The sequence below is a fragment of the Silurus meridionalis genome, chromosome 18 (assembly GCF_014805685.1).
Source record: "Silurus meridionalis isolate SWU-2019-XX chromosome 18, ASM1480568v1, whole genome shotgun sequence".
Classification (NCBI taxonomy): Eukaryota; Metazoa; Chordata; class Actinopteri; order Siluriformes; family Siluridae; genus Silurus; species Silurus meridionalis.
The window spans coordinates 11,479,678-11,504,206 of record NC_060901.1 but is presented as its reverse complement, the minus strand read 5'-3'; the positions used below and the strand labels follow the sequence as shown (position 1 = coordinate 11,504,206).

The 24,529-nt window shown below is 35.9% G+C and overlaps 1 protein-coding gene across 1 annotated transcript; it reads left to right on the top strand.

Annotated features, from left to right (window-relative positions):
• The first annotated feature begins 7,117 nt into the window (after window positions 1-7,117).
• On the top strand, window positions 7,118-23,805 carry LOC124400789 (rho GTPase-activating protein 8-like). The gene is made up of 13 exons (XM_046872552.1): window positions 7,118-7,265; window positions 11,061-11,135; window positions 13,326-13,451; window positions 14,347-14,434; window positions 14,519-14,650; window positions 14,891-14,977; window positions 15,072-15,170; window positions 16,123-16,233; window positions 16,491-16,564; window positions 16,781-16,858; window positions 18,136-18,264; window positions 18,749-18,852; window positions 22,532-23,805. Exons 2-13 carry the CDS (start codon window positions 11,096-11,098, stop codon window positions 22,727-22,729), a joined length of 1,266 nt encoding a protein of 421 aa, XP_046728508.1. The 5' UTR covers window positions 7,118-7,265; window positions 11,061-11,095; the 3' UTR covers window positions 22,730-23,805.
• Window positions 23,806-24,529: the final 724 nt, after the last annotated feature.

The window sequence follows — 24,529 nt, the reverse complement described above, 5'->3', positions numbered from 1 at the left end:
GTTTATCACACCTGAGTTCGATTTCTCTAGCCACACCCAGGCCTGATTACTGCCACACCTGTTCACAATCAAGAAATCTCTTAAATAGGACCTGCCTGACAAAGTGAAGTAGACCAAAATATCCTCAAAAGCTAGACATCATGCTGAGATCCAAAGAAATTTAGAAACAAATGAAAAAGAAAGTAATTGAGATCTAACAGTCTGGAAAAGGTTATAAAGCCATTTCTAAAGCTTTGGGACTCCAGCGAACCACAGCGAGAACCATTAGTCACAAATGGCAAAAACATGGAACAGTGGAGAACCTTTCCAGGAGTGACCGGCCGACCAGAATTACCCCAAGAGGTCACAAAAGACCCCACAACAACATCCAAAGAACTGCAGACCTCACTTGCCTCAGTTAAGGTCAGTGTTCATGACTCCACCATAAGAAAGAGACTGGCCAAAACTGGTCTGCATGGCAGAGTTCCAAGACAAAAACCGAGTTTTGTCAGAAAACATCTTGATGATCCCCAAGACTTTTGGGAAAATACTCTTTGGACTGACGAGACAAAAGTTGAAGTTTTGGAAGGTGTGTGTCCCATTACGTCTGGCATAAAAGTAACACCGCATTTCAGAAAAAAACATCATACCAACAGTAAAATATGGTGGTGGTAGTGTGATGGTCTGGGGCTGTTTTGATGTCTCCGGACCTGGAAGACTTGCTGTGATAAATAGAACCATGAATTCTGCTGTTTACCAAAAAATCCTGAAGGAGAATGTCTGGCCATCTGTTCGTGACCTCAAGCTGAAGCGAACTTGGGTTCTGCAGCAGGACAATGATCCAAAATACACCAGCAAGTCCACCTCTGAATGAATGGCTGAAGAAAAACAAAATGAAGACTTTGGAGTGGCCTAGTCAAAGTCCTGACCTGAATCCTATTAAGATGCCTTAAAAGGCGGTTCGTGCTCGAAAACCTTCCAATGTGACTGAATTACAACAATTCTGCATAGATAAGTGGAACAAAATTCCTCCACAGCGCTGTAACAGACTCATTGCAACTTATCGCAAACGTTTGATTACATTTGTTGGGGCAAACACTTTCACACAGGGCCGTGTAGTTTTGGATTTTGTTTTCCCCCAATAATAAAAACCTTCATTTAAAACTGCATGTTGTGTTCACTTGTGTTATCTTTTAATAATATTATATAAATTAGTTTGATGCTCTTAAAGTTAAAGTGTGACAAACATGCAAAAAAATAAGAAATCACTTTCCAACACTTTTTCACACCACTGTGAATATATAAATATTTATTTATTTATTACATTTTGTTTGTGATCCCTAATCATTCCTAATCCATATTGGTAACTCATTATTTTTTAATGCTTTTGTTTTGTTTTTTTTAACTTGCCAAACCATTTAATTTCTCCTGCATTTGTTCCAAACAAGCAATTTCACAGTGCAGTGGAGTGGCGTGAGAGTGATTGGGTGCTCACAGCAGTAAATCCCTACTCGTTATGCCTTTCCAGTTATTTGATACCCTAGATGACAAATCACTGACATGCATTTGGAACAGTCTGCTGTTTTCTCTCCAGCTTACTGTTTCAACAGATGATACTGTTACCTATGAATCAATGCAAAGCACACAACCCTATTTTTACCCCTGAAAGGAAACAACTTTCATGTTTGGATTTTGATAGTGCCACAAGTCTACCATCCTACTATTTAAAATGCTTTACGGATGAGAGCTATTTTCAGGAGTCCTGACCTCCAGGTTTTTGGCTTTGGTATATGAATCTTCAACCTTTTGCTGTTTTAAAATACATGCACTGTTAAAAGTTTATGGGAACCGATGGTGGTGTCTCACCGATATCCTCACACATGATTAGTGTGCTGTTCTCTGTTATGAAAATTAGCAAAAGGAATCAGATGTATTACTGAGGTGTGAAGGAGGTTGTTGTTCATGTATTAATAATGGATTTTAGTAATATGAAGAATAATAGCTTTGGGCACAATGCCTTTGCATATATCAGCTATTATTAATCTCAATTCCCTGATTGAGAATAATATTATGCAAATTTCATTTAAAAGTGTGCACATTTTGCTAAAAAGATCTTTTGAAATTTGCAATTTAAACTAATTCACTAACACCTTTAATGTTTTTTATAAAGCAATGACCAGAAACCATAAGCAAATGTGTTTTCTAGAGTAGACTGCTTGTGTTTTCTGTACAGGAAACAGGAAGTAGCTTCATTGTACTGATGTATGTTGGTCCACATTGGTGGTCCATTTTGTTTATTTCCATATTGTTTAAAGAGCCTGGAATGCCAGAATGTGAGGAAAACTGCCAAATATCACTGAACCCTGCTTTCAAAATAATTGGTGGAGTTGCAAAAAAAAAGAGACTCTTAGATAATGTTTCTTTGTTAATATACTTATATTCTCCTTCTGTTTATATCATGACCTGAGTAAAAACCCTGGCTTAATGTCTGATCCTTACTCTAGACCAAAAGTAGCAAGGCCTATTAGAGCAGAAGCTGCTGCACTCCCACCATGATTGTGTTGCCTCTCACAATAATTCATCTCTGGATTATTGCATTTGGAACAGGGATCACTGCGTGACTCCAGCGGCATTTTCTAGAAGGTGCGTTTCCCTTGGTACCCTTTCCAATCATTCCTTTCCCTCCCCAACCCTTTTCAGGCAGCTAACGACTGGTTAAGAGCCAGAAGTGGATTAGCAGCACCAACACTGCCAAGTTTTAGTGTGGGTGTTCTGTGAGCTCTTCTTTATTTGTGGTGGGCAGGAACATTGCTCTGTTTGTTTTATTAATGTTGCCCTTGCAGAATTAGACAATTTACTTGATCTTACTTCTTCTGTCGTTGCTGCATGTATGTTCCCTTAGTATTCATTTTACTAGAACTGAAGGTTTATACATGGCTCTCTCTTACAGAGCCTTGCAAAAGTACTGCTTTGAAACTGTTTTATTTTTGCATTTTCTTTTATACAGTGGTTACAGTAAGGTGTGTACTTGTTCATTTGATTTGCACAATGTCTAACATTTCAGGGTAAAACATTTTATTATGGTAATAAGATTACTGAATTTTTCTTAATTACGCGTTTGGCATTCACAAATTTTTCAGATTTTCACTACAAATCATATGGATTGGTGTTTTTCAGTCATATAGATTGAGGCCATTGTGACACATTTAGACTCTTAAATCTAGATTTGAATCACTCGCATAGCTTTGGCTGAATGCCTAGAGTTGTTTTAAGGAGGAATGTATCACAAAAGTGTTGTTACTTGCATGCTGAAAAGGTTTTCTTCTTATTTTGCCATGTATTTGGCTTCATGCATCTTGATCCTAACTCTGACTAGTTTCCATGTCAGTGCTTAAAAGCACCTCTATAGCATGAAACTACCACCACCATTTTTCCCTATGTTGTCATGGTGATGAGCACTGTTGGATTTCTGCCAAACATAGTACTTTGTGCCAAGGTCAAGTTTTGTTTTGGTCTCATCAGACTGGAGAATCTTTTCCCACATGTTAGCAAAGTCTCCAACATGTCTTTTGTCAAACTCTAAAAGGGATTTCTAATGGCTTTTTTTTTATAATAAAACTTCTCCCAGCTCTGTAAAGTGTCCAGGCTACAGCTATGGACCTGGGAACACTTTCTTCATCTGACTTTTTTCAGCCTCGTCAGAGTTTCCACAGAATTCTTTCTTGCTTCTATTTTTATTTGAATTGATTTTTTCTTTCACTGAATGATTTTGACCTTACATTTTCAATCACTAAACTTCTATATATATATTCTATATATCTACAACATATATTTACATTTTCATCTTATAAATTTACACTAAATAGTATATTTTATTGTAAATATTCTTTCTAAATTTGACCAGATGTAATATTAAGAATAAGACCTAATACATACCACTGTAAACTATCTACTTCTAAGTACACCAGCAGGTTACTTTGATTTTATTAGTTTTTTCTTTTTGCACTTTTACTTACCTATGAATTATTAGTAAATGCAAGACTGTGCTCTTTTCTATTTGAATCTGTTTATCAAGTTTAGAAAAAAATAGAAAAACTAGTACTTTTACCACCTCTACTAAATCAAAATGCATATTTCACAGTTATCTGGAACGTCTTTACATATGTGCACTATAATTATTATTATTGTATCAGTAGTATATTTAATTAGTTGCTATTGGACCAGCAACTGAATGTAAAACATCAACACTGAATGCAGCTTGCAATTTCACCACAAGATGTCACACTTTCCACACTTCTCAGTGATTCGCAATTTCAAATTCATCTATTTGTTTCTGGTTATTTGTTATGAGGCTTCAGTAGTTGCCTGGTGACTCAACATTAGTTTTACAAAGCTTTTTGAAAAGATTCTATTCTTTCCAATGTGAACTCACCTACCAACCTGTAAGCAACTTAGAAAGACATTTACATCCTTCACAAATGCAAAATATGTTTGTTCATATCATTAAAGTGCTCAGTGTAATATTCAGGTGTGTTCTACTACTTAATTTTATTTTATATAAAGTGCTTGCTCTGCCTTTATCATAAGCTTTCTCTCCATCTATACACATTCTTTATATCCTGCAATCATTTTCTGTCCTTCATCATTATCAGGTTTAGCTGGGCATAGGGCTGGTATTTAGGCTGAGAAAAGGTTAAAGACCACACATGAGAAACCGGATGCAAAGATTTGATTGACACTTGCAGCCAATTAGCAGCCATAGCCAAGGCAAGACTGTCTAGAAAATCAAAGCAGCATTTCTATGAGGTCAAACTCAGAGGTGGAGAAGCATAAAAACTGACAGTTCATTTATTTTCCTTCTGGATTAATGTAGTCATAGCTTATAGGAGCCTATCAAACTAGTGGTGTTAATGTTTAAAAATAACTTATTATTAATAGTTTTAATTGTTTGCTCTAGAATTAAATTTGACAAAAAAATATAATAAACATTTGCATTTATGACACCCTTAACCAGATCTTTACAACTGAGCAGTTCTTTGCTTATTGGCCCAGCAGTAGCAGCTTGGTGGTTGTGGGAATTAAACTCATGACCTTCCAATCAGAAGCAATGCCCTGTTACCACTTCCCTTAAATCAATAACAAAACAGATAATTGAAAATAATAAACAGATTGATATACTATAATAATATCATTATTATCATTGTGAGATATCAAACAATGGATTTTTGCTAGTGTAACTTCTAAGTCCGAGAAAGAAAAATGGTTTAGATCATTGGTATGTCTGTGAATGAACTTTACATAACACATACAGCATAGTGCTTCCCTTCACAATTAGGCCCATTATGTGGGCAGTAATATTGCGTTCTCTGTGATATTTGCTATTTAAAGGAGTCCAGGAGAATGCTGAGGATGGGGCCACCAGGAAGGAGGAAAAGAGGAAGACCAAGGAGGAGGTTTATGGCTGTGGTGAGGGAAGACATGCAGGTAGTTGGTGTGAAAGAGGCAGATATAGAGGACAGAGGGGTATGGAGACGGATGATCCGCTGTGGCGACCCCTAATGGGAGCAGCCGAAAGAAAAAGAAGAAGAAAGGACTCCTGCAGCTTTTATTTACTTAACTTTCCAACAGCAAAACACATTAAGTCCCTATTAGTTAATTACATAACCCTTGTTTTGTGATATTAAGGTTAAGATTTAACTAATTAAAGTTAGCAAAGTTAAATCCTGCTGAAATATTCAGCTTGTTCTGTCCAGCTACCAGCTACTTACACACATCATCTTCTTTACCCTTGCTTTTCTAAATGTACTACTGTTGTGTTGCTTCCTTTAAATGAATAATTTTCCATTAATATTGCATTAGTACGACTAATTTTGTTGCACTCTGAGAAACACTGTTTAGCTTTTCTCAAGGATCTCATAAGGTGCATCTGGTGTGTTTAGAAACAGTGATGGACAGTAAGGATAATTAGTAATTTTTTACTGTACTTAAGTTTTCACGTATCTGTACGTTTACTTTAACTTCACTACATTTCAAAGTCTAATATCTTACTTTTTACTACATTTTGTGAAATCAGTTGTTCTGTTCTTAACTTGTTTTGATTGGTGGTATAAAGTTTACATCCAGTCGAATGTTTACATGTACAGTATTTATTTTTGTTTGTATATGGACAGTCTTTTTTTGTTTTTACAAACTACTGTACTGTTACATTTTTTCCCGTCACTTTTTTGCACGAAATGTGGCACATGTGCACTTTGTGTTGTTAGTTTACATGTATGTACTTTTGTGTTCCTTGTGTTCCTTTATGTTGTTTGCTGTAACACCTTGGTCCTGGGGAAAAGTTCTTTCGTTTCACTGTGTGCTGCACTGTATATAGTTGAAATGACAATAAAAGCCCAATTGACTTGACTTTAGCACAAACATACATGTCAGCGTCAGTTCAGAAGCAAGCAAAACATTTTGAAAGTACTAAACGATGGAAGAAACTTCCAACTCTAACTTGCTTCAACACCGTGGCCTTATTCGTGCGATTTTTTTAAGTAGTTGAGTTGATTATGCAAGAGTCTTGTGACGAAAATAATAATAGGAACATTATAGCTATCAAAAATAATAGTACTTTGGATACTTACATATATATTTTTTTTACTTTGACTAAAGTGAACGTTTAAAGCGAGCACTTTTACTGGAGTAATATTTTATCTAGTGTATCTCTACTTTAACTCAACAACATGGTTTGTATACTTCGTCCACCACTGTTTAGAAAGGACACTCCCAGGGCCTGGGTGTAATCAGTGGGAGTGGGTCTTTTCCCAGTATGACCAGCTCGGCCTGTTTCAGGAGCTGGTAACTGGTCTGACCAAGTTGGATTGTGTTTATTTTTTTATCTGAGAAGTGACTGCTCAAACTAATCATCTAATGTCAAGGTTTTCATGGGACGTCTTTGGTGTCAGAAAGACCTGTGGCAGTGGGTGCTTTCCATAACACTCCTATTTCACTTCCGGGTGTGAAACAATCCATGTTTGTGTTGTGTTTTTTTTAAGCAGGCAGTTTATAGTTTCGCTGTACTACAGTGTACAGCGGGGGGAAAACTCATACTCCCTCTGCTGGCGAACAGTTTTCACACCTTCGGTCGTGAATGAGGTTTTGCACCATAACTTCCCTCCAGCATTTCGAGGAACGCGGGGAGTTAATCTGAAAGCGCTCGAGTGAGCAACAGCGCATGCGCAGTGCTAAGCTACTCTTGGGAAGTCGTGTTTCTGATACGCCACGCACCTGATACAACGCTGACGGTAGAAAAACGAAACTTTTCTTGTATTTATTTATTTTTACTTGACCTGAAACACTTTTCACACGTGTATTTTAAATGTGTTAGTGACAAAAAGTATAAAATAAAGTTAGAAAGTGGCTCGACGCCTTTCAATGCATTGTTCCTCAGGTGTTTCAGCTGAACCTCTTCACTCCATACAGTACAGGTTTCTCAGTTAAAAACTTACTCGAGCTGGATTCCCATATGTATCATTTGTTTTTCACCTTCTTGTAAATGAATTTGTCAAATTGTGTAGTTGTTTTGCTGTGTGTAAACACCGTAAACTTGTCGAATAAATACATAAATAAGTGAATGAATGGAGATGGAGTCATTACTGCTCCTTCTTACCTGTAACATTACCTGTCATTATTTTCACATTCAGCTGAAACATGTAGCTCTTACAGTTGATTATTAGTTAAATAAAGTTTAAAAAAGGAAATATCCTGCACGTGTACAGTTCATTTGCATGTAAAAAAACAACAACAATTGAATAAAGACATTTAGCTTTTCAGTGAGTCATATTTTGTAAACATTATGCTTTGTGTCAGGAAATTCAATTCATTTTTATTTTGTTTAGCGCGTTTAACAGTTTTAAGCTTTACAGTGATCTAAAAAAAGGTATAAAGTTGTTTAAAAGATTGTGGAAGTTTAGTGTGTTTAAGTTTGTCCCTTATAATTGAAAAGTTTATGCCTAATGAGAGAGCCAGCAGTTACTATAATCGAGGAAAAGCTCGAAGAGGAAGAAAGAACCCTTGAGAGAAACCAGACTCAAAACCATCCTCATCTGGGTGGCACCGAATGTCCATTCATTACATTTCCAGCGATTTTGTTGAGTTGAACTGTTCAGTAATAGGCACTGAAATGCACAACTGTTCACGCAAAATGCAGTCCTAAGCCATTAAAGTTGACTTGATATAATAACAGTCCAAATCCATTCTCAAAGTTCTTGCATTGCTCAGAATCTTCATGAATCTAAAAGAGGTTACACGTTGCCTGATTCAACACTAATTTTGTAAACAATTTTAGTTCCACTGTAACTATTTCAGCCGTCCTTATCACGTTTTACAGCCATGCTGTTATTTTGTCGCACCCTGCCCAATCGAAATTCCCCATCATACAGGAACCCGTCATCTTAAATGAATCCGTCAGGGATTTTTTTATAGCGACAGCTCATGCTTCCTGAAAGTTCTGTAAAAAGGATGATGGAAAGGACAGTGAATGTTGTTCTCATGTACATGTTTGTAGGTCTGATGAGAATATGAATGTGGAATAGGGTTTCATATCTTTAAAACAAATTCTCCCAGTAGGTGATTTATGAACAACCTGTAGGGATGTTCTGCAGAAGAACATTAGTAATTATGCTCAGCTTCTTGCTGTAGTTAGAAAGACTGATGTTTGAGTTGCTACCGCCTGAATTCATATATATTTATATTTCTGCATAGAGATTCTGAGGTTAATTTGGCAGTCACTGCTGTTTAATAGGGGAGAAAAGTGAACTATTTTATACAAATGATACAAGTCTGATTTTTCTTTGAGCAGTGACAGTGTTGGTTAGGATTATTAGCATGAAAGCTGAAACTTTGGACGCTGATCTGAGCACAATGGAGAGATGAACTCTGAATCTTCATGTAAGAAATGTGCACTGAAAACATCTAATGATTTTAATTTAACGCCCAACCAAATCTGTTTTTGCAATCACACACAGTAGTTTTTTTTTTGTTTAATTCATTCATCCATTCATTTAATTTTTTTTTTGTTTAGTGCTTGCTCCAGCAGTTTCTTTTTTTTTCTTTTTTTTACAAAAGCTAGGCAGCCAGCAGTGTGTCCTTTATATTCTGTAAAAGAGTGTCAGACACATCCCGACAGCATATACTTTTATTAGTATTACTTCTAAGGTCAAATGCAAGATTAAAATGTGCACACTGATGCAAAGTAGGCTATGAGGCTATTTGCAATTCAAAATGTGTATCACCTCCATATAGGGAAAATCTTACTGGGGCTTTCAGTTCACAAAATTTGTGACTCGAATAGCCTATCATGAACACAGCAAACATGCTGAGAGCAACATTCCAGGCATTAGGTCATGCCTAATATTTACTCATGACCTCTGCGTTTTTGTGATCTTATTACTTGATTTTTTTGTTAAAGGGAAAGAAACTAAAAAAGGGGGAAAAACAAAAAAATGTCTGCAGTTCCTCTTTCCCTGTTAATTGCATAATGTCAACTATTTTGAGCTTAGTTTCTAGTTAGTTTATAAACCCGATTCCAAAAAAGTTGGGAATTTGTGAATAAAAACAGAATGCAATGATGTGGAAGATTCAAATTTCAATAATTCATTCAGAATACAACAGATGTTTTTGTTTTCCTTTTTGGAAAAAAAAATGTAATTTTTATTGCTGAAATTGCATACAAGAATATCTGTGAAAGTTGAACCCATTTAGTGCATTCAATTGCCACATTACTTCAAAATACAAATATATAAATAAAAATATCAAAATAAAAAAACCCGCACTGTACGGTGTTTTCTTTTTTAATAATAATAATAATAATAATAATACATTTTCTGAAATAAACCTGTTTAGCGTTTGGTGTTTAGCTATAAATAATACCATGGGGGCAGTTATTGTGAAGCAGCTTTTGTTATATGGTTCTTGTGTATACAGTTCTTTCCATAAGAATTTTGGAGGTCTGGCCAATTATTTTACTTTTTTGCTAAAAAAAAAACTGCAGACATTTTGGTTTGAGATCAAAAGAAACATTTTATTTATTTATTTATTTATTTATTGTTTTATTTATATGTGCAACTTACACCACATTTGTTTTAACCAATACATTTTTGAAGTGATCAGATGACAGAAACACTGACAGGTGTTTCTTGTTGCCCCGTGGTGACGTAACAGATTGATTTTGTAAATGATAAGTAGAACATTTACTTTTAATTAGACCTAAGGGTTTTATCATTGAGGGCTGTACTTGTTATAAAACAATAGGAAGACAAAAGAGCCGCAAGAGAAAAGATAATAAATCTGAGTTATTGCACAAGCAATGTGTTCCTGAAACAGAAAGAAACACTGGTGTGCTATCAATCAGACAAAGAATAGACTGGCAAAAATAATAAAAATAAAAGAAATTGCAGTGGGAGAACTATGAAGAAAACTTATAACAGGCAGTGATGTCACCAACAACCTCCACTAGACAGAAGTGACGGTATCATAAAAATATCCCAAATGCAAATACCAATTTTGGATGATATAATATAACATTTTTGTTTAGGGAATAATACTGGAGTGTGTGTTTGGTGGCGGTTTGGGGGCAGTTGGTATATGCAGTGTAAATCCTGAAGTAATCTAAATATTAATATTAAATAAAAAATAAGTGTCCATGTTTACTTGTGTGTGTGTGCAACTGAAGTAGGCGACTCGGTCAAATACATCACAAGAACTCATTCTATTTCTCCATCTGATGAGGACTGATTAGCATCTACAAAGTGCTTTGCTTAAATGAATGCAAATTAAATAAATTCCACTCGCTGTTAATAAAGTATTATAAGAGCACTTATTTTTTCAGCCGGTGCCTGTTTTCCAGCAGAAATTATCCTTTATTTTGTGTGTTAATGTTTGAGTGCATGCATGAGCTTGAGGAGAGAAAATGAATTATTATTCTGCCATGTCTCCCAGCAGGGTTTTTAATGAGTAATTTTAGAAACTGTGTTTATTTTGTCAGATCAAAAGCAGACTTTGGGTCACTGCCAAAAAGTAAATCATTGTTCTGTTTGCAGAATGTGACTGAGTTCAGCTGAAATAGGTCTTTACCATGATCTCAGCAAACGACTTGGAACAGTTGGCCGAGATAGGTGAGTCCTTATTTATTTTTGTAGTTTTTACCAGTTACAATACAATAACAGTGACACATGAGCTGAAAATAACTAACTGTCAAATACAACCTTCTGACCTCAGGCCTTTAATTAACCAATATAGTCAAACCCCAACCTATGACCACTCGACACGGCATTTAGAAGATACGACGGTCACCTCCAACAAAATAAAATAAAAATTAGATAGATAGATAGATAGATAGATAGATAGATAGATAGATAGATAGATAGATAGATAGATAGATAGATAGATAGATATTTTTTTTCTTTATTTGTACTATGTAAAAAAAGAAAATAAATAAAAAAATACGCAATATAGCGTAGTCACTCTTCTCAACTTACGACCTGATGGACTTATGACCGTTTTTTCGGTCACTATCTACGTCATACGTTGGGGTCTACCTGTACATCACAAACAAATGGCAGAAGGAATGGGACCTGCACAAAAACAGTAAATTGTTTGAAATAAGCCCCAGTACTCAATGAAATGTTTCTTATAGTTTTAAATGGAGGTGCTGTCTTGGCCACTCGAAGGCTTACTCATAGGTTTCTACTGAGAGGTGAAGTTCCTTCCTCATGTCTCTCATGTCAAGTTCCCTTGACAATTAAGCACATCTTGTTGGACTGTAACTTTTACGATACGGCTCGGAAACAATTTTACTCATGTATACGAGGGATCTTTCACAATGTATCACCGGAATGTGTTTTACGGTTTTTGTCTCATGTGAAGCTGGAATTTCTTATATAGTAATTTAAATGTAATGAATTTGATGATTACCCATGTCTGCCATGTTTATAGCGCTGAAGCTAACATGATTTTTAAAGCAAAATAAACAAACAGTGACAATTACAATGAATAAAGATGCTTAGTTATAAAATATTAGGACACTATCTGGAATACACTGCCATCACAATTTCTCTGTGCTTTTATGAGTCTTTAGAATTGTAATCTACGAAGACATTACGATTCTGAAGTGTGTCGTTAGATAATAACCTTTAAGCTTAGAGGTATTCATTTTTCTGTCTACAAAGCATCCCTGATGTTTGGTATCGGTAAACTCTCTGTGATCTCGCTGTGATCTTACTCAGATGTTTGGAAAGGAATTAGTAATCCAAGATGATAGCAGCAACTCTCACTCCTGCCTGAGTCAGTTGTTTACTTACTGCTAAGGAAGGAAGTAGGGCCATGTGAAAGACCCAAGAGTAAGCAGGCCAATTTCTCAGAAACGACATGCTGAATTAGGAATGCACCTTCATGCTGAGTGTTATTTTTCATCTTGTTTAAGGAACAGGTCACTTCTCTGAAAATATGGTGACCTTCAAAATCTTGTGTGTATAGAGGGGACAGAGGTGAACTGATAATGAAACACATAGTGACATTGTGTACACATAGTGTTGTAGCTTTGAGTCACTATGTTCATTCAGCAAGCCGTAATGTTCCTACACATTAACACACACCGATCTTTTTAGTAAAATTTATATTCTTAAGCCTTAATAAGTGGGAATAAATAATTCTTATTTTGTTGAATGGAAAGGCTTTTTTTTCTCTCCTAAAGAGGGCGCTGTAGGAAAATGTAATGTCGTGTATGTGATATTTTTTTTTTTTTTTTTTTTTGTTGAACAAAAGAATTGTTTTTGTGGTGTCTAGCTTTAACAGGTAATGGAAGAAGTGTTACTCTATCTTCTCTCTCATACAGTAAAGTCAGAGCATAGTCAGATAATCAGAAATGTCAGTGATGTGATTCCACCTTATCTCACAAGCCACAGACCACCACTGGTCATTTCCTTTTTCTCAAAAAAACCAAAAAAAAAAAAAAACCCTGAAATTGTATTTATAGCCTGTTTCCTGCCCCTGTTTCCATCAGTAAGTAAATACTGATTCACTACACAGATAATGGCAACTGTCTAGGCTCTGAAACTTAAAACAAAACATTGGACTCTTTGTAAATAAACAAAATGTAAAAAGAGCATAAACGTTTTTACCTCATGTGCATAATCTTTTTCAGGAATGTCGTATTTTATTTATGTATATTTGTTTGTAATTTTGCCACAGATATTACGGAACATTAAGCGATAATATATCATATATATAATAATATCCGATGCTGTCTGTCACAAGCTATCCCTAATGGAGTTTTTGTTTGTTTGTTTGTTTTGTTAAAATTTTAGAGCTGCAGAAGGAAGAGGAAAATCAGGGGCAATTATGCCCTTTAACGCCATCCAGTGGAAATGCTTGTCAAGACACATCACATCCCTATTATGATGTTGCGAGGCACGGAATCCTCCAAGTTACCGGTGACTGGATTTGCTTATGCTCATTTTAATTGCACTCTCTCATCATGCACATTTCTTTCACACATCATGAGCATCTCTGCTCACGTTTCCTTTAATGATCGAGGTCAAGACTTTCCTGCCTTAGTATGCAACACTGTGTCATCTTAGTGCATAAAATGTGTCTGTGATGGATTTTTAAAGAGGTTTGACTAAACTAATTGGGTTTACTCAGCATTTAAATGCACCAGACAACACATTTCATGTTTTATTATGCATATGTTTCCCCTGTAGTTCTAGCAAATCGCTATTAACTATTTATTTTCTAACCATACAGTCTTTGTTGATTTCTCATGATTGGTTCATGAAGAATGGAATACTAGGATACTTACACATCTAAACTTGTGTTCTGTATAAATTTAATGCAGTTTACTCTTTAGGTCTTTAATGCTTGTCTTGTCTAGATTGTGTTTTACCAGGTTTTAATATTAACATTTGTTTACACTTTGGTCAAGTGCAAATTTTAATGTAGTCAGTTTTAAATTGAATTGCAAGTGTAGATGAGCGAATAAACCTTGAAATCTAATTTCTTCTTTTTCATTTGCAGTTAATTTGGATGGAAAAAGAATTTTAGCATTTTATTTTTGTTTTTAGCTTTCTAAAGATCACCAAAACCTTACTATTGATTGACCATTTGCCATATATATATATATATATATATATATAATTTTTTTTTTTTTTCTTAAATCTGATTAAGCTAAAATAATTACTGAAAATGTAATTGTATTTTAATTCAAAAGCAGAATTGCTTCGTTCCTGGTGATGGCGCTTAAACATTTCCATTTCCATTCTGTTTTATCTTAGAGTGTCATTATTAACAGGAACCTCTGGAATAATATTGTGTGCATGTGTCTTTTAGGTGATGATAATTATGGCAGAAAACTGATCATTTTCAGTAGTTGCTGCATGCCTCCGTCACATCAGCTCAATCACCATCGATTACTGGAGTGAGTATTCTCTTTATAATCTTTTCTTTCTCTATTGAAATTGATGTCATTATTTTGTAAGGTGTTAATTTGACTCTTTTTCAGGTATATGAAGTATACGTTGGACCAGTATGTTGAGAGTGACTACACTGTAGTTTACTTTCATTACGGTTTACGCAGCATCAACAAACCCTCTCTGAGCTGGCTCCGAAGCGCCTACCGGGAATTCGACAGAAAGTGAGCAACTTAAATGCTTTCACACACCCATCTGATTAACCAGTCCCTAGTGGTCTTTCGTTTTTAATGAACAGTCAACCAGCTTCACAGAACATGTTCAAGCCCCGAGTTTTGTAACTGAATTACCATAATGGGGAAAATTAGAGCAAATTTGGTGGTGTTTCTGTCTTGAGAGGTTTAAATGGTGTTTTTCCTTCTTTCTCCTTTGGTTTTCTTTATTTTCATCTGCATCTATTTCAGGTATAAGAAGAATCTTAAAGCCCTCTATGTTGTCCACCCCACAAACTTTATTCGGATCCTATGGAATGTATTTAAACCCCTTATAAGGTAGACACAGATTTTCCTATATATATCATGCTTGTATAATTCTATATATCGGTGTTATTTATTTATTTATTTTACTTTTTTTTTTTTCACCCAGCCATAAGTTTGGCAAGAAGCTAACCTATGTGAACTATCTGGCAGAACTTAAAGAACATGTCAACTATGAGCAGCTCATCATCCCACATGCTGTATTGAGGTCAGAAGCAAAATGTTAATCAGACGAAAATATAAAAACGCTGTACTTTATGTGAAAGTGCACAATGTAATACCTTTTTTAAACACCACCTTTGTTGAAACGGTGACATTTAAAGACAAAAATGTGGAATCTCTTGTGTGAACTCGGAGCACTCTGCAGATCGAACATTTTTTCCTGCTAACATTTACATTTACTCAGCCTAACAAGGAAAAGAACAAGCAGATCCCAGACCTGACTGTGAATATAATGAATATTTATCCGATCAGACTCGGAGGGTTGCTGCTGTACCTCTGGAAAAAAATACTACATTGAATTAGATCTTTTTTTACCACCTGTTTGCAGTGTTTAATGGTGAATATGGTTGAAAAATTGGGGAGATTTTTATTTGTTAGCCAGTAGTAATTAGTTTGTATCTATAAATGAATATGTAGCTTTGAAGTGGTTATGATGTTTAGCACATCATCTTGGGTTAGAATAACCCACGCTGCAGAACAAGGTTTAGTGTAGCAAGGGTAATGTGAATGTTGCATTCTGATCTTAACTTTAGCATCATCCACTGAGAATGTGTCTGCCACGTCTGATGAACCTCTGATATTCTCTAAATGACAAGCCATGCTTTTACTAACACTGAGCAAATAATTACCGAAAACATGTAAATGTTTTGCTAGTTTTGGCAGCAGAATCTTGTGCAGACTTGCTAGATTTTTAAAGGAACGTTTTTATCACCTTAAATACTGTTAATAATATCAGAAATGCAACAGAAAAGGGAGAGTGAATTTCTCTACTTGGGCAGATGTTTAGTCAATCAGGATTTTCAATACTACAGATACTTCAATAATATTCAATACTATTTGGTTTATTATAATGTAAGAAACTATTGGATTCAAAGGTTTATATCAATGCTTTGCCAAGTATCAATGTCGTGAGAATTTACTATCCATTAACTGTTCAGGCATGATGATGAGCTCTGTGCTGCTCAGAAAGGAGGACCAGCTCTACCTGCGAAGGCTCCACCCCCTAGGCCTCCTCTGCCCACCCAGCAGTTTGGTGTGAGCTTACAGTAGTGAGTAGATTTATCAGAGATTTGTGGCAAACATTAATATTTAATCGGTGATTAGTTATATTGACTCAGTGATGATAAATAAAAAGGGACTAAAAGTCTTTCTTTAAAACCAGTTATTTGCTTATTGTTATATTTCTTTATTTGCTATATCTCTGGGTTAGAGGCAAACATTTGTTTTTATATATATATATATATATATATATATATATATATATATATATATTTTTTTTTTTTTTTTTTTTTTTTTTTTTTTTTAGTATTCGAGAGAGAAACAATGGTGTAATGATTCCTCCTGTGATGTCTCAGACTGTATCCTACCTCAAACAGAAAGGTAAGATCAGAAATTAGAACAGTTAGAAGTTTGTGTACTGGATGGACATCATTTGCTATACTGCATGTTCACATCAGTATTCTGACAGCTATGTTTCCCATAGAAACCATACACAAAGAAAATTATAAAATATTTCTAATATATTAATATAGGAATATTTTAAAGTTTTCAAACATTTCAAGTTCACCCTCTGTCTCTTCTCTCCATCTCCCCCAGGACTAAAAACAGAAGGGATCTTCCGAAGGTCAGTCAGAGTGCAGCTCATCAAGGACATCCAGAAACTCTATAACCAGGGTAAGCGCTCTCTCTCTCTCTCTCTCTCTCTCTCTCTCTCTCTCTCCATTTCTCTCCCATCGCCTGGATAAGAAGATCAATAGGGCTCAGTCTCCTCTGACGATTCTTGATAGCATCACAGGCAGCACGTCGCCTGCAGAACTCTCCATTAAGATAGTGTCCGTTTCGACTTTCCACTTCATTAACTCCTCCAATTACCTGTGGAGATCCAACACAATATTCTGCTCATACCCTTTTTAGTTTTGAGGTTATGATTATACATCTTATTGAGGCAATTTATGTTTAATACTAATAGTAGGCAATTCTGAGGCTTTAACTAAATGTTTAGTTGTTACAAAGATCTAAAAATCTTTCGTTTTGTTTTTAATTTTGTAATTATTTTTCCAGAGGAGAATTTCATCAGTCAGCAGGCGTATTTCTAATGTTTACAGCTTTACTCATTTAACTATTTCATTTAAACAAATACATTTGTTAAAGCATATCTCTTTACAAAAAAGCTGACTTAGCACAATGTTACTATTCTTACTGTAATGCAGTGTTTATAAACTGTAGTCTTTGTTTAAGAAAAAAGGAAAGGAATACATTTTTTAATTTCTATATTAAAACATTTTACATATATTTAGATTCAAATATGTATAATGTGATCAGGGATGGTTTTAGTTTCTTGTTATACTGTACAGATAGCATAAGGCATATCACAAAACAGTCAGGTTTTACTTTTGGATCCTAAAGACAAAAGTGCACCCTTGTTTTTTCACTCGCCATTTTCCTGCAATATTTTCGATCAATCAAAAATTCTAATAGTGCACTCAACATTCCACAAATGCATTGCGGCTATACACTGCTTTTACACAAACTTATGGCAGAGAAGCTACTGTGTATGAGATAACAAACTCAGTGGCCCTAACAGAGTTACTGGTGAGATCCTGAAGCTTTGGAAGCTAATGTTGTTGACAGACTAAAGGACTAAAGCACTGCTTCTTCACTCTCTAGGTAGAACAATTTTACTGTATTGCTACATAGTTTAAAAGTTGGATAAATGTGTATACAGTTACAGTTAGGTTTCAAATGTTAATTAATTAAACATCTTTTTGTCAGTACATTAAAGCGATCCAAAATTGTCAGTAATATAAATGCAAATGCTTTGGAGGGGGAAATGAGGTTTAAAAATGCTGCACTTTTTTATTTTTATTTTTAAACAGGGTAAGTCCATTGTACAATACTTTATGGATTGTCTCCCTTCCTCCTCACTCTTTTCTCTTTCTGTTTTGCCCCAGGCAAGCCGGTTAGCTTTGAGCAGTACTCTGATGTTCATGTCCCTGCTGTGATCTTGAAGACGTTTCTTCGGGAGCTGCCAGAGCCTCTGTTCACCTTCACATTATATAACCAGATACAAGATCTTACCAGTAAGTTTATAAAACTAGGATTTATTCTGACTCACTGCACTACATTTATCCTCCAATTAAAAAATATAATAAAATACAGGAGAGATGTGTGATAGAGGAAATTACATCTGTGCCACATGTTACCTGTTTGATTCAGAAATAGTTCTTTTTTAAATTCTAGATAAAGGACTGACTCTGTGTTCAATCGTCAGTAAGACTCAAACTGCTTGAGTTCTTTTAAAGGCTAGTCAGTTTTTCTTTTTATTAATAATTAATTGGTCACTCATCTCACTAAATAGCAGATCTACAAGATGTGGCAAAGACAAGTAAATGGAATTCAGTGAGATAAGTAACTTTATAACTTCTGGAGGTAATGGCAATAGTCCAGGATTACTTTGCACTGCTAGAAATAAGGTCTTTGGTGTATTGTGACTTGTGAAATTATATACGGATATTTCAATGGGAATGTCTGGCTTTTTTAAAATAAGGCACTGTTTTTTCACAGAGGTGGAGAGCAGTTTGCGGGTTTCAAGGTGCAAGAAAATAATGGAGTCACTTCCTGAGTACAACTTCATCGTTGTCAAGTACCTCATCTGTTTTCTATATATGGTAAGAGGATAAACCTTTTTTCTGGTTCCACATAACCAATTATAACCAATGACCAATTATTTAGCGCTATTCATATAATTATAGTGCTTTTCACAATGGACATTGTCTTAAAGCAGCTTTACAGAAATAAGAATTAAGGTAAACGATGTGTATTTATCCCTGATGAGCAGCCATGGTGACTGTGGCAAGGAAAAACTCCCTTAGATGTTATGAGGAAGAAACACTGAGAGGAACCAGACTCAAAAGGGGAACCCATCCTCATCTGGGTGAAATCAAGAGTGTGATTATAGTCTTTAAACAGTACAGAACACTGGAGAGTGAGAACTGACATGAGCACTGAAATGTAAGATTATGATTAATGTCCTTTCTACAGTCTTATACAGTCATTTGAAATAATGGAACCAGGAGCTACTGAGCAACTCATAAAATAGCTTAATATCTGAGATTATCATAGATCCAGCACCAGCTTCTCCATGCCAGAGCCTTTAACACTCAAAGAGTTCCAATATCCAAACTCCACATGAAGTGAAATCCGATTGGCACTGGTACGTATCTAGATGGTTCGGGATGTTTGCGTGTTGGCATCTACTTCTTTAAAGGTCCACAATCTTCATGAGGTGGGACGTGACTGGAGCTGGCACAATCTCAGGATGGGTAAAGAAAGGGAAGCAGTGGAGAGAATTAGCATAGCTGCTGTTCATAATATTAGCAAGCACAAGTTGATATTGTGTATGTGATCAGATGTACTGAAGCACAAGGTTATGATATGTAATGTGTGTTATGTGTAGGCCTTGCAAAAGAGATACATTTTTTTAATCTGCACTTAAACTGGAAGAGTGTGTCTGAGCCCCGAAAACTGTCAGGAAGACTATTCCAAAGTTTAGGAGCTAAATGTGAGAGTGCTCTACTGCCTTTAGTGGACTTTGCTATTCTGGGAACTACTAAAAGTCCGGAGTTTTGAGATCTCAAGGAGCGTGACGGATTGTAGCATGTTAAAAGACTGGATAGATACATAGGAGCCAAACCATTTAGGTCTTTGTAAGTAAGTAACAAAAGTTTTTAGTCGATTTGCAACTTAACAGGTAGCCAGTGTAGGGATGATAAGATTGGAGTTATATGGTCATATTTTCTCGACCTTGTGAGAACTCTGGCTGCTGCGTTCTGGACAAACTGTAGCTTGTTTATTAATGATGCAGGACAAACACCTAGTAATGCATTACAATAGTACAGTCTGGAGGTCATGAATGCATGGACGAGATTCTTAGCATTAGATATAGACATGTTTCTTAGCTTAGCAATATTTCTAAGGTGGAAGAAGGCTGTTTTTGTAATATGGTTGATATAATTTTCAGAAGACAAGTTGCTGTCTAAAATATCTCCCAGGTCTTTTACTGTTGAACTAGTATTTACAGTACATGCTTCTAAACGCAGGTGAAAATGCTGGAGCTTTTGTGCACTGGTTTTATCAAAATGTAATAATAGAAATGTATAAGTCATCCAATCTTTTAATTCTCTAACACCCTCAGTTTAACCAGCCAGTTGAGTGGTATTGTCTGGTTTTGATTAGATATATAGCTGGATATCATCAGCATAGCAGTGGACGCTAATCCCATGCCTTTTACAATTTTCCCAAAGGAAGCATGTATATTGTGAAAAGCAGGGGTCCTAGAACTAAACCTTGTGGCACCCCATAGTTTAATTGCATTGACCTAGATAGTTCTCCATTTAAATTAGACAGGTAGGATTTAAACAAGCTTAATGCCTGTCCCTGAATACCAATGTAATTCTGTAAACAATCAAAGAGAAAGTCATGATCTATAGTGTTGAATGCAGCATTAAGATCTAGTAAAAATAACAGAGATGTAGCTTCGGTCTAAAGCTTAAAGCAGTGTAATTGTAAAGCTTTAGGTGAGATCGGATCAGCAGATGCTGTCAGAGGTTGGACCTCCAAAATTAGTTTTTCTAATACGTTAAATTTTTCCGGTGAAGAAATTCATAAAGTCCTCACTACTAAACTGTGATTGAAAACATTGTTGTTAATTTAGCCACTGAACTGAAAAGGAACCTGGGGTTGTTTTGTTGTTTTGTATGAGTTTAGTGCATGTCTATAGCTGAGCATACTGTCTTTATATGCAGACAATCAATATATTAATAGAACATGCGGATCATGAATACGGATGATCCGCTGTGGCGACCCCTAATGGGAGAAGCCGAAAGAAACGTAGAATGTCATTTAAACCTGTACTGATTATTACAAGCGGAATCAATAAAGGCATTCCGCATGATCCTTGCAATGAGATTTTTGTGTAAGAAAAGGTTAGAGGTTACGTTACAGAGTTAATCTGTTTAAATGAATTGTAAGGCTGGATAGGCGTCAAATGATTCATTTGAGGAAGGTAATAGACTGGCTGAAGTATAATGCAGCATGCAGGGTATTAATCTTCCTGTCATTTGTTTAAAAATCATACTTGATGGCATTTCGCTGAGAGAGAAATACATTAAAAAGCATATACTTTTATTTATTTATTTATTTATTTATTTTTCTATGGGGCTCATAGGTTTTATATAGACACTCTGCACACAATCCTAAACAGTACTATAAGAATCTGCAATCCGAATAAATCCATTTAGCTTTGCGAAAATATCTGCATGTAAACATAGTTTGTGTTATAGGCTTACCGAAAGTTCAGCAGAAACCTTAACTGAGGTACATGTAACACGCATTTACAGGATGTGTGGGTATTAAACAATTAATACCAGGGGAGACTGTATAAATGACTTCCTATCAGGACTAGGGTTGGGAATCTATTCCTCAGATTAATCAATCTGTGGTAAAAAAAAACAAAAAAAAAACAAAAAAAAAGTTCACACATTCCTGGTACTCCTGGTATGCACAAGTCGTCATCATCATCCTTAATTCATATGGACAGATCTGCAGTTCAGTGAGGTTGAGGAGACCTCCCCCAACCCCCACCACCTGTACAGCAAAACAGAGTAGTCTTCTTGCAGACATTCCCTGGGGAATCGTTACTCACCATGATATGCAAATGTTTAATCAGAGGGAACGGAGCATAATTACGTACGATGAATCTGTGCACATCTCTGGACCTTTAACATACAAACCACCCAAATGGTCCAGGTGCTCCAGCCGTCTGAGCTGCTATAAATAGATCGAAAAAATACATTATAAACATTGTATGGAGTAGTCTTTAACTACCAGTGTCTGTTTAAAGATGTTTTAGTGCACAATCCTAAAGCTGTATGTAATTTTCTAATCAGCTGCATGTAGTATGTAATTACTCTGCATTAAAGTTTTATATAATCAGGCACGCTAGACTTCCAGGATTATATATATATTTTTTATATTATTAATATATAAAAGTGGGTTTCAACCGGATATGACCATGTTAAAACCAAATCTGATTGTGTGCGTAGTGACACTGCTGACCTGTCTTTTTTCTTTTTTGTCTTTTTTCCCCCAGATATTATATGATTGTGATTTTTCTGCGATACAGTTACAATCTGTGTTTCTTCATCTAATATTTTCTGAGGAGGTCACGCCATGACTTATCCTCATCTCCTACCGGTCACATTTGCTCACGTGATATGAATTTGCCGATAAAGTGCCCAGTGAACTCAGTTTTGTATATATTGTTAGTCATTACTTTTCTCTCTGTAGGTGTCTCAGGAGAGCATCTTTAATAAGATGAGCTCCTCTAACCTGGCGTGCGTGTTTGGGGTGAACCTGGCGTGGCCTCGTAATGGTGGCGTGTCTCTGAGTGCCATCACACCGCTCAACATATTCACAGAGCTTCTCATCGAGCACTACAATGCCATCTTTAGCTCCCACTGCCCTCCACAGCAGGTACTGCCCTGACTGCTCCACACACTCCACAGTGCCTCACACACTTTCACTACAGCTCACAGCACGAAGCCTAACACCTGACCTAGTTGTTATTGCTTGTGCCACTGGAATGATGTATCAATTCTCAGAGACCTGTGGAGTTCTGGTGCAAAAAAAAAAAGTGTACCCTCTGTACTGTCCTGTGGACTAAACACTAAGACTGCACATTGCGTATACTGCACAACAATAACACTAAAACACACAGAAGGTGTTTTGTTATGGTGAATGGATTTACTTAGTCAGGTTTTAGCAAACACAGTTGAAGACATGCTTTTAGTGGCACTACGAATGTTATTTTAACGCCATTCACATCAATAGCTCAATAATTTAAATAGCTTTAATCATCCCATCTTAAAATGTGCCTTTTAACATGCACACACATCTGTAGGCTCAAACACAGGCACACCCACTCCGACTGTGTAAACACAAATCAAAGCGAATTTCCGCCTAAATTACAACAGCACTCGAGGTTGCCATGGCAACCGTTCACTAGAGGTGGCAGAGATCATCTCGAAGGCCTGAATCGTAACCGCATTGAGCTGTTATGGAATTCCACTAATGAGTTATATAGACCTGCTGCATGTGACCTGATGCCAGATGATCACTGTACAACAACTAGCTGCTCAGTACTGATCTTTATTCCTCATCCTTCAATGGCTAGTTCATTTCACGAACACCCTTTTGCTTATCATACATATTAAGGGTAAAAAAGCAATATGTTTGTATTGAGGTCAAAAAATTATTTAACCCAACCCCTGATGCTAGAACACCATTATCGAGGTATATAGCAGTCAGATTGTAATGTTTGTCAATAGGTTATTAAAATAATTTGTATGTAGGGTTTGTTACAGTTTAGTGCAGTTCAAAATGGACTTGCTAATCTGAATATATGTGTCTGGTTTTATACCGAATTTATACACCTGTACTGTTCTGTGAATGGTCACTGTTTCTGATAATGTGAATTTCACCTTGGTGATAATGTGTTAAAACTATTTTTAATAGATAACATTTTAAAATGAAAACTTAATAAAGTTTCTCACATCATCTTATATTGTTTTTTTTTTCTTAATGTGAAAAGGGCAGAAACATATCCGAGATCTGCTTTATAATATGTAAATGCACTATATAATCACAAGCTCGCACAACAGGCTCATACAACACACTTAACAAGACTTCAATTTTCCATGTTTATTATTGATTCAGTTTTCAATAAGAACTTGGTACAAAAAAGTGTGACTACTCTTTACCATTTACCAACTTCCATCGATCAACTTCGAATGCATCATAAAGAAGAAAAAAACTACATTGGCATATGTAAGACAAACACTTTCCTATACATACTATCCACTGGACAGTCCCCTTCCATAATGACAAAGAAAAACACACTACTCTGACAGTCCGAAGACATCCATCTAACAGTAGCCTTGTTGCCTTCTCGATATCCGTTTTATTTTTGCTACCTTTTTCCTCATAGCATACAAACACTTCACACATTGCAAGCTAAATGCATAATTGGCAAACAATAAAAAATTGTCATGTTCTTTTTGTCTCTTTTCTTTCTCACGTTCATTGATAAAAGAATATAAAAAAGTTTCATCTTGTTCAACGTAGTGTCGAGTGTATTAAAATAGATTTGTATAAGCACGGCACAGTTTGTCCCGGAGAAGATTCTGGAATATGGGGGAAGGTGGACTGCAGAGGAGGTGGGGACATGTCTCGTATGACGCATGAAGGGCAGAAGAACACACTCACTATGAGCTTTGATATGGGCAT